Below are 10,042 nucleotides of genomic sequence, written 5' to 3' on the forward strand. Positions count from 1 at the left end.
CACTTTAAAGAACCCACTCTACTTATCGAAAAGAGTAGGGGACCTTTCCGGCGTGAGTGGATCAAATGAATTTGTCTGGATATGCAGCTTGAACTGTTTAGTCCAAACTGGTGTGTAACGCCATGAGGCAGTTTACCAGGTATGCAAAACAAACAAACAAACATGAAAACAAACAGTTTTACTTACTCAAGCCCTGCCACCCCCTCCACAGTGAGCTTGTCTGAAGTCAGGGTCCCAGTCTTGTCAAAACAGCAGATGTCAACCTTCCCTGCAAACGGGATCCTGAAGGGCTCCGTACAGAACACATCTGAGAAAAGACATCAGGGTTGAACAAGTTTTCTAAAATCCACTTGTCCTATCGGGCAAGCACATAAAAAATGTACTTGCCCGAACCAAATTTTCACTTGCCCAAAATTCAAATGTCACGGTTACTACTACTAGTATATGCATTTTCACTTCCAGCCATCAAATAGACAATTGCTTGATGTCATGACTGTAAAAAGTAACAAGTATATCAAAATTGCACTAAAATCAATGGAAAAATCTTACTTGCCCGATCGGACAAGTGGGGTAGGACATGCACTTGCCCGAACAGCACTTCCACTTGCCCTGGACAATAGGGCTAGTGGACTTGTTTATCCCTGGACATCAAGAAATACTTCAAATAGTGAAGACAAAACTTGTGGTAGTATAGTAGTTTTTGCAACCTGACTCAAAAGCCAGATTGCGGCATCAACATTTTAGGTTGCACGACTTTCAAGATATTTCCTTCTTGAAATGAGCTAATATCCATTATCTTTTCTGACTTCCAGTTACATGAACCTTGACCAGTCGTTAACGTCTGGAATTGTCCAAATTTTGGACAGGGGCACTGATTGGTCCCTACACATGAGTGAATTAAGGCAATGGGTTCAAGCGCTCATTTAAACAGGCGTTCCAACTCCCAAAAGCCCTCTGTCCACTTCAAGGAGAGCCTGTTGTCATTGAGCAATCGCTCTAGAACCCATTCTTTAATTTGCTCTTTAACTGATGTTAGCACTTAACATTTGAATGTGCAGGTCTCCAGAAGGGAAGCAGAAGTAAACATAGGAGAAACTACTACCCGGATGGTACCCAGGCTATAACTATGTTTTATCTTATCAATGTAATAAATACAAAACCTTATGCATGTATATAGGTGGGGAAAAGCGTTGTACAGTTCTGATTGCAACATTTTGGGTTATGCACTGCACTTACTCTAAATACGTTTAAATTAAAATCAAGTTGCACCTAGCAAAATATGGTTGCATTTGCAAGTGTGGTATTTCAAGCATTGCCCTATACCATGTGGTAGTACTTACAAAGTTTGGAGAGAGCCAGTAGAGATGTGTTGACAGCCAGTGACAGTTCAATAGGCAGTTCTGGTGGAACCACTGAGGTCAGGATCAAGGTGCACTCCAGAAACAACTTGTACCTGTTCCTCTTTGGGTCCTCAGTACCTGGCAGGGAATAAAGAACTTGTTTAAGTGTAATCGAAACAAGATTATATACAGATAACATAAATATAAAATGTTTACTTATAAGTTTACTTTAAAAAATTTATTTCGAATCACATAATAGAACTGCTTAGTTGACTCCAACAGTCCCAAATGTTCACCCCTTAGCAACTGGAGGCATTATTGCAATTCTCTCCTTTTGAGTGGTAACAGGACCTTGGACACACTTGCTCTAATCTTTTGATGAGTTAAAAGTTAAAGCTGCCCGTACATTTGTAACAGATGCTTAGGGGTGGTGCCCATCTCCATTTCTGTAGCCCTTAGGCCACACATTTGTGAAGCCACTACAGCAGCAGTGTCTAGTCTGCAGGGAGTGATGTGTGTTTAACTCCCATATACTCTTCCTCATTAGTGCTGAGTGCTAAGCAGAGAAAGCAGCATGTACTATTTTTAGAGTCTTTGGTATGACTCGACCGGGGATCGAACTCACAACCTATATATCTACCGCGTGCAAGGCAAACACTCTACCCACTCGGCCATTGCACCTGCAGCTATCTTTGAATAAAGGATCGAAAAATGTATGTAAACATGTATGTAGTATTCTCTACTTGTAACAGTCTTAAACAGACCTTTAATCCACACATAAGAAGCTGCAGCGATGGCAAACACAAGCAGGAACAGGATGAAGAAGAAAGTCTCTAGGTTGTTGGCTGTCACTCGCTTCACTCCAAACAGGATGGTTCTCAACAGCTTACCCTGTAAAATTCAAAATGTATATAATTTCTTCTACGTACATTTAGGGGTGGTTACCAGTACTGAAAATTCAGGTCCAGGTACGGTCCAGGTCCAGAGGTTCAGGTCTAGGTCTGGACCTCAACCTGGACCTACTTGTTTGTGAATGGGCAATACTACAAAACAAAGCCTGGTAAAGAAAGGACAGGATGTTTAGTCCTCTGGCCTGGCTGTATTTCTTTTCCTGGTCTTTTTTTTTGCCCTTGTGCATTAGTTTTGGGGTCTCCAGAGGATGTCATCCATAAAATGTGGCCTAATATCAGAACTCGAATAAAACTTTTTGTACATCACATTGCAAAAGAGTTGACTAAGAATGTGTACTCACCTGAGAGGTGTTAAACCCTGTCCTCAGCACATATGCAATACAGCCATTGTCAGGAGCTGGAAATCACAATCAATGGTAAATTAAGGACATTACACATAACGCTAGTTCACCTTTATCCGTGGGGTAACCTACATTCGTTGCTTTTCAAAACAGCACATGTAGGGATATCAAGTGGACGTACGGTTGTTTCAAATTGTAATATTTTCAAAATATAGCAGTTTGAACCCACATTTCGTCCGCATGATAGCCCTAAATGCGCTGCTTTTGAAAACAACGGAGATAGGTTACCCCGCGGATAAAGGTGAACTAGCATTAGGTAGGGTGAGTGTATACCTGTCAACAAATGTTTAGCGGGATGATTATGATTACTTTGAGAAGTTTGACAATTGTAAACACTTGACAACTGTAGGAGGAACTATAATACAGCAGTCAAAGTGTTCTTGCCAGGCCTTTTCAACATAGGGGGCTCCTATGCTGTGATTTGGATCCTCTGTGTATGCTATGATTTGGGTCCCTACACTGTGATTTGGGCCCCTATGTTGTGTTTCAACATAAGAAGGTGACTTTTCTGTTTTGTAACCCATCTTTATTACAAGGCTTTATTTCACTATAATATTGTTTCTAAGGGTTATGAATTTAAAATTTTTAGGGGGAGGATTCCCCAAGACTCCCTACCATGTTAACACCTGCATGGTGTACCACATTAGCTTTGCTGCACTGAGATGCTCCTATATTATATATGCCGTGAAAAAATTCTGGTGAGAACAGTGAGTCATATAATCTAAGGGGAAAGTAACAGTAAGAAAGTAGAACATTCAGCCTCACATTTCAGTCCTGCTGCAGTTTTCCCAGGAGGGGTGTGTTGTACCACCTTGGTGCCTCCAAAGATGATGTGCAGCTTTCCATCTACATCAGGATCCAGGACATAGTCTGGCTCCAGGCTTTCCACAGGCTCCTGACAAAACAACAGTACTTCATCATTCTGTACCTAGGCTACCATAAGGGTGTTTCACAAGAACTTCGTGAAGAGGCATGTGTTATACTACTAATTGTAATTGTAATTGTAATTGTAATTAGCAGTGGTTTGGTAGTTTTCGTCACAACACACCACAAACGTGCTTATTGTTGTTGCAACTATCAAATTAAAACACTGCAAAAATATTTCTCTACAAACTAGGGGTGGGTACTGGTACAAAAAAAAACTTTTTTTCTTGTTGGACCTGTCTAAAAAAAAAAAACAGATCAAAAAAAGTTTTGGTGCTTACTGGTTCAAGGAAATAGCAAGAGCGAAGTACAGACAACAGTAGACAGAGTTAATAGTCATTTCTGCGAAGTTTCTACAGTCAAACTTACAGAGTTTACATGGAGACAGGATTCTAAAATGCCAGTGGGTGTTGGATAGTCTGCGAAACAGATTCTTTTGTAGAAAACTGGACCATTCTTTTGAGTATCGCCCATTCATAAGTTTTCACAAACAATTAGGTCCATGTCCAAGTTCAGGTCCGGATGTGGACCTGATACTCAGGACCTGAACCACACCGGTATCCGAATTTTCTGTACAGGTACCCAACCCTACTATGAAAAACGCAGTACCTTCATCTGTGGTACAGACTCCCCAGTCAGCATTGCCTCATCCACAATACATGGGCCCCTCAACAGTAACAGGTCACATGGCACAGGGTTGTCATGTTGGGAACGTCCTGTTTACACAAGAAAAACATGAACACAACTGTTACTCAAATTCTTATTGCATCTACACTATTCTTAGCACTATGTATGTAGATGAATATGTGGTAAGCTGGTGGCCTAACAGTTACAGTATTGGGCTCAGAACCAATTGGTTCCAAGTTCAATACTCAATGTTGTGATCTATGATCTTGTGAACTTTCCCTGACAGTGGAGTGATACCCACTGAGCTCCTAGCCTTAATTGTGTCTATCTCTACCTGAAGTGTGAAAAATCTGCACATCATGTGGCGCAATGCAGCAGGGTGTTCTATTCAAAACCGAGAGGTTCTAGGTTTGAATCAGTTGTTGTGCCACCGATATTGTGCCCTTGGGAAAGGCACTTTGCATGACTTTCCTCACTTCACTCTGGTGGAAATGAGTACCTAGCTTAGGTCAGGGCTATCCCTCAGATAGGACGTTAAATGGAGGTCACACGTTTGAGGAGAGTCACATTTTGAGCACATTAAAGAACCTACAGCACTTATTTGAAAAGAGTAGGGGTCTTTCCCAGTGTGAGTGGATCAAACCATTCCCACTCAAAATGGGGTAGGGAATCTCCCGAGCAGCCTCGTAACCCCTGCCTCTCCTATTGAGTCAGTGAAGTCAAGCTTGCCTATGCTTCATGTTTCTGACTTAGGGAGAAGAAATTTTGCTACAGTTATCCCTATTGGCCACTCTTCATCTTCATGATGATCTTCATCAGGCCCTTCGAACTTGATTTTTAAAATAAAAATGAGGGAATGAATGATTCACCTATAGAACAGATGTCTCCCGGCACCAGTTCATCACTGTTGATGGGTCTCCACTTGCGGTTCCTGTACACCTGGATGAGGAAGGGTTTGTTCCCCATCTTTCTGATCTCTGACATGTTCCTCATCTGCTGCTGGACCAGTGTTGCCTCGAACGCCACCAGCATAAACAGGGTGAAGATACTGAAACAGGGAGAAAACATCAGCCACCAGCATGAACAGGGTGAAGATACTGAAACAGGGAGAAAACATCAGCCACCAGCATGAACAGGGTGAAGATACTGAAACAGGGAGAAAACATCAGCCACCAGCATGAACAGGGTGAAGATACTGAAACAGGGAGAAAACATCAGCCACCAGCATGAACAGGGTGAAGATACTGAAACAGGGAGAAAACATCAGCCACCAGCATAATCAGGGTGAAGATACTGAAACAGGGAGAAAACATTAGCCACCAGCATGAACAGGGTGAAGATACTGAAACAGGGAGAAAACATCAGACGCCAGCATGAACAGGGTGAAGATACTGAAACAGGGAGAAAACATTAGCATTGACCGTGGGATGGCCGAGTGGGTATAGTGTTGGCCTTGCATTTGGTACGTTGTGAGTTCGATCCCCACCAAGTCATACCTCAGCTCCCCCCCCCCACCCCCACGATGCCCCACGTGGGGCTATTTGGGGGTACCCTATGCAGATGCAGATACCAAAGACTTTAAAATTGGTACAGCTGCTTTCTCTGCTTAGCACTCAGCATTCAGGAAAGAGTGTGGATCCGAAGTTGAACACATACCACTATCAGTGGACTAGCCCCCTGCTGTAGTGATTGCACAAAAGTTGTATGGCCCAGGGCTCCTAAAATGGAGATGGGTGCTGCCCTATTCACCATCAGGCATGGGAAGGACTTTGACTTTGATCCAGGGGCATCCACCTTCCATGGTGCAGAGTTTTAGAGAATTCAACCGAAGAATGTGACCACAAGTGACCTAGTAGCATCCCTGGTCAATCAGGAATTTTAAGCTGGTTAGCTAGTACATCCCAATATCTGATCATTTTGAGAACAGTGCATCCAAATGATGCCTGAATGCATGCCTGGCTAAAAGCCTACTGCAGATCATAAGTATTTTGTTGTATTCCCTGTACCTTACCTGTAGTACCAGTACTCATCCAGACACCACAGTCCCAAACAGTGTACCTACCTGTAGTACCAGTACTCATCCAGACACCACAGTCCCACACTGTGTACCTACCTGTAGTACCAGTACTCATCCAGATACCACAGCCCCACACAGTGTACCTACCTGTAGTACCAGTACTCATCCAGACACCACAGTCCCACACAGTGTGCCTACCTGTAGTACCAGTACTCATCCAGATACCACAGCCCCACACAGTGTACCTACCTGTAGTACCAGTACTCATCCAGACACCACAGCCCCACACAGTGTACCTACCTGTAGTACCAGTACTCATCCAGACACCACAGCCCCACACAGTGTACCTACCTGTAGTACCAGTACTCATCCAGACACCACAGCCCCACACAGTGTACCTACCTGTAGTACCAGTACTCATCCAGACACCACAGCCCCACACAGTGTACCTACCTGTAGTACCAGTACTCATCCAGACACCACAGCCCCACACAGTGTGCCTACCTGTAGTACCAGTACTCATCTAGACACCACAGCCCCACACAGTGTGCCTACCTGTAGTACCAGTACTCATCTAGACACCACAGCCGCACACAGAACACCTGTACCTACCTGTAGTACCAGTACTCATCTAGACACCACAGCCGCACACAGAACACCTGTACCTACCTGTAGTACCAGTACTCATCCAGACACCACAGCCCCACACAGAACACCTGGAACACGAAGAAAGGAGCTGTGGCTCTCTCCTTAAACAGCTCCGCAAAGTCTGGAACAACCATCTGGACTCTGCGAACACAAAAATGAACAACGATATGAGTAAACTTGAAGATCTAAAGAGCACAACAAGGCCTCTCTGCATTTCAACCACTTTGATCCCTGAAATGAAATACAAAATTCTGTTTCCTAGCATGGCAGCAACTTTGTCATGCTGATTTAGATATTACCTCCACACTTGCACGAAATCAGGTTTTAACACTGCCTGTAAGATATAAGTTTAGTCAGAATTTCATGATTGTCAGAGGATTTACTCCCTAGTGAAAGGGAGTCTAGTGCGTCCAATTTCAGATTACTTTTAGAACAGCGTGTCCAAATGACACCTAGACACATGCCTGACTAAAAGCCTGATTGTGATATGGTTAGACTACTTTGAAAGCAAACGATTGAAGAGATTTAGTAGTAGTTGCAAGCAGTGTTTTTTCCATCCCCTGGATTTTGAATGTAAATCCTGTCAAAGGTGCAACAATCCAAAGGTGCCTGAGTGCATGCTCCCCCAGGAAAATTTTGAAATCAAGACCCTCTGAAACACTATTTCCTTTATTTTCAGGGGCAAATTTTGCTGGTAGACTTTGTTTGGTTCAACTAATGCCTTTATATGCCAATTATTCTCCATCACAGAGTATAGAATGGGCAAAATATTTGTTCGTCTCCATCTGCAAATTCCGGCAAAGGACAGAAGGACCGATGCTGGCTAGAACACTGAGTCAAGTACTCAGGGCTCGAAGTACCACCTGCATATGCAGGTTAATGCAGGTAAAATTGGAGCTGTGCAGATATTTCTGGTATACCTGCACCTAGCCTGCACAGGTCCATGTACTGGGTTTTATACATATATCACATATGTCCTATGATGTAGGTATATATGGAATATTAGCTGCATTGAATGTTATCACCTTAGTGACCTATAAAGAATATAAGAATAAATAGCAATGGTTCCTGAACAATTCTAGTATGAACCATACTTCCTAGTTAAGAGTGGTGCAGGTAAAATTTGTCTACTGCAGGTAATCTTAAATTTTAGTTTTTGTTACCTGCACCAGTGCACTTTTGCAGAAAAAAGTATTTTGAGCCCTGAGTACTGTTACAGTAGTATAATGTGTTTTACTACATGTACGTACTCATTTTTCCCAAATTTGGCGCTGGCCCTGCTGATGTCAGCCTCGTCCTGGTACCCTCGGCAGGCCTGGTACGCCTTCATCGGCAGGTCCACGGGAAACTCCACCGCTCGGAACTGCTTCTTCTCCTCGCTGTCGTACACATACTTGATCTTCTGGAAGTTGAACCAGATCTGCTCTGCTCCAGAGGCGTTGTCCTAAAAATCAAAGGCAAAAACTTGTGTAAAGACTCTTTAAGTTTAAACCACTGTGAATACATTCCTGTCATACCTGGGCCACCATAACATTAAGGTGTTCCAGACAAGATGATAAATTTCCGTATCACACGGGCTTCTTAGTTGTATCACACAGGCTTCCATCAATTAGATAGAACATGCTCACAGGTGCAAGAGTTCTTTTGTTCAAACTTTGTCGAAGATGTTCTTAAAGAATAATGTTGTTGGCGCAGGTTGAAACTTGAAACACATTGTGTAAAATTTCATCTTTTTTGTGAGTAGTTTGGCAATTGAATAAGTGTTATCCTCAGTCCCAGCCCTCCAGCTCCAGCGGGTCGGATTGCCCTCTGGCCTTCAGGTGATCTGACCCGCAGTCGGGCTGGCACCTCAGGTGATATGGAATTATATATATACTGTGTTGTATTCTATATACTAGTATATAGTATTCTTGACTATACATGCAGTTGTACAAGTTTGAGAGGTAGGCATAAGAACTGTTTCTTGAGTATAGTGACTGTACTGATGGGGGTATGGGCATAAGAAATGATTCTGCAGTATAGTTGTACAAATGGGGAGGGGGACAGTACTGAAACTATAAATATAATAATGTGGTGAAGTAGTGGGGGGGGGGGCACGTGGCATGTTTTATATATAGTGGTATTAGTGGTTACAACCTACCGTACATGTGTTTTGTCCATTTGCCCATGCTTTTGCACGTAGAGTGCATGCAGTTGCACGTACGGTGGGTTGTGACCTGGGCTTTAGGTAATGTAAAGGTAGGGAGGGGGGAAAGTGATCGCTGTATCTAACACAAAGGAAACCACAGTCCAACGATACTATATCCACTGTATGGCCGACTTCAACCCATAGAATGGTATCACTAACATGTGCTAAATATCCCAATCACAGAAGTCCCATTACCTTGTCATGATGTAGTCTGACCAGTTCAGCTGATCCATTGTTGGGAGTGGGGACAACCTTCACCCACCCAGCCTTACTGGGATCATACGCCTGTGGAAAGGAAATCCACATCTAGTTAATTCAAATAATGAAATGGTAGTTTTCTCAATTTCTGTGTCTAATATACAAGTTGTGGGCTTTTGTTTTAAAATGTGCAGGTGTGTGTTTTGAAAGGTGCACTGTTGTCATGCCAGTTTCAGTGCTTGCAAACAAATACTGAGGCAAGAAAAGAGATACTTTTTTTTCAATGTTTTTCTGTCTTGAAACATAAATCTGCACAAATACCGTAAATGCAGAAATGTTTGCGGTTTACGCAAGGCAGTCTTACCGCAACCTTTAATTCACCGCAAACATTTTTCCATTACAGTATGTGATTAGTTACAGTGTAAGGAACTACCGCTAACTTAAAACCAACACAAACACTCCACTTTCCCACTAATACCAAATTAAATCCCTGCGAACTTAACTGCATTAATTTTACAGTACTCCGTGAGTACAGTAGAAATCATTTCCAGAATCAGAAACCTTATGATATCATAAATGCCCATTAAAATAAAAAGTTACATATGCTGCATTAGCAAACATTTTGATACCACTCATCTTTAACTATGATTGCAACCTGTCCATTTGATCATGTTCCTTTCTTTATATACGAAAACCGCATTCTTAACATATTTCTTCTACCTCACAAACGTAACGTGGTACGGTCCAACCTGTACGTGTGACATATGGTCAAGCCCCCCCCCCCCTGC

The 10,042-nt window shown here is 42.8% G+C and overlaps 1 protein-coding gene across 2 annotated transcripts in view; it reads right to left on the bottom strand.

Moving 5' to 3' along the window:
• The window catches only part of LOC118420890 (manganese-transporting ATPase 13A1-like), a 32,649-nt gene that overhangs the window by 22,014 nt on the left and 593 nt on the right, over window positions 1–10,042 (bottom strand). The window contains exons 2-11 of one of the 2 annotated variants that reach the window (XM_035827955.1): window positions 9,252–9,341; window positions 8,119–8,312; window positions 6,890–7,009; window positions 5,073–5,251; window positions 4,186–4,292; window positions 3,418–3,547; window positions 2,593–2,648; window positions 2,105–2,231; window positions 1,341–1,478; window positions 187–307 (exon numbers count right to left, since the gene is read on the bottom strand). In XM_035827955.1, the coding sequence (XP_035683848.1) occupies window positions 187–307; window positions 1,341–1,478; window positions 2,105–2,231; window positions 2,593–2,648; window positions 3,418–3,547; window positions 4,186–4,292; window positions 5,073–5,251; window positions 6,890–7,009; window positions 8,119–8,312; window positions 9,252–9,341 (1,262 nt within the window). Of the gene's footprint in view, window positions 1–186; window positions 308–1,340; window positions 1,479–2,104; window positions 2,232–2,592; window positions 2,649–3,417; window positions 3,548–4,185; window positions 4,293–5,072; window positions 5,252–6,469; window positions 6,860–6,889; window positions 7,010–8,118; window positions 8,313–9,251; window positions 9,342–10,042 lie in introns of those variants that run through there. The other variant, XM_035827956.1, reaches the window with a different exon arrangement.

Source organism: Branchiostoma floridae, chromosome 8 (assembly GCF_000003815.2).
Source record: "Branchiostoma floridae strain S238N-H82 chromosome 8, Bfl_VNyyK, whole genome shotgun sequence".
NCBI classification, from domain to species: Eukaryota; Metazoa; Chordata; class Leptocardii; order Amphioxiformes; family Branchiostomatidae; genus Branchiostoma; species Branchiostoma floridae.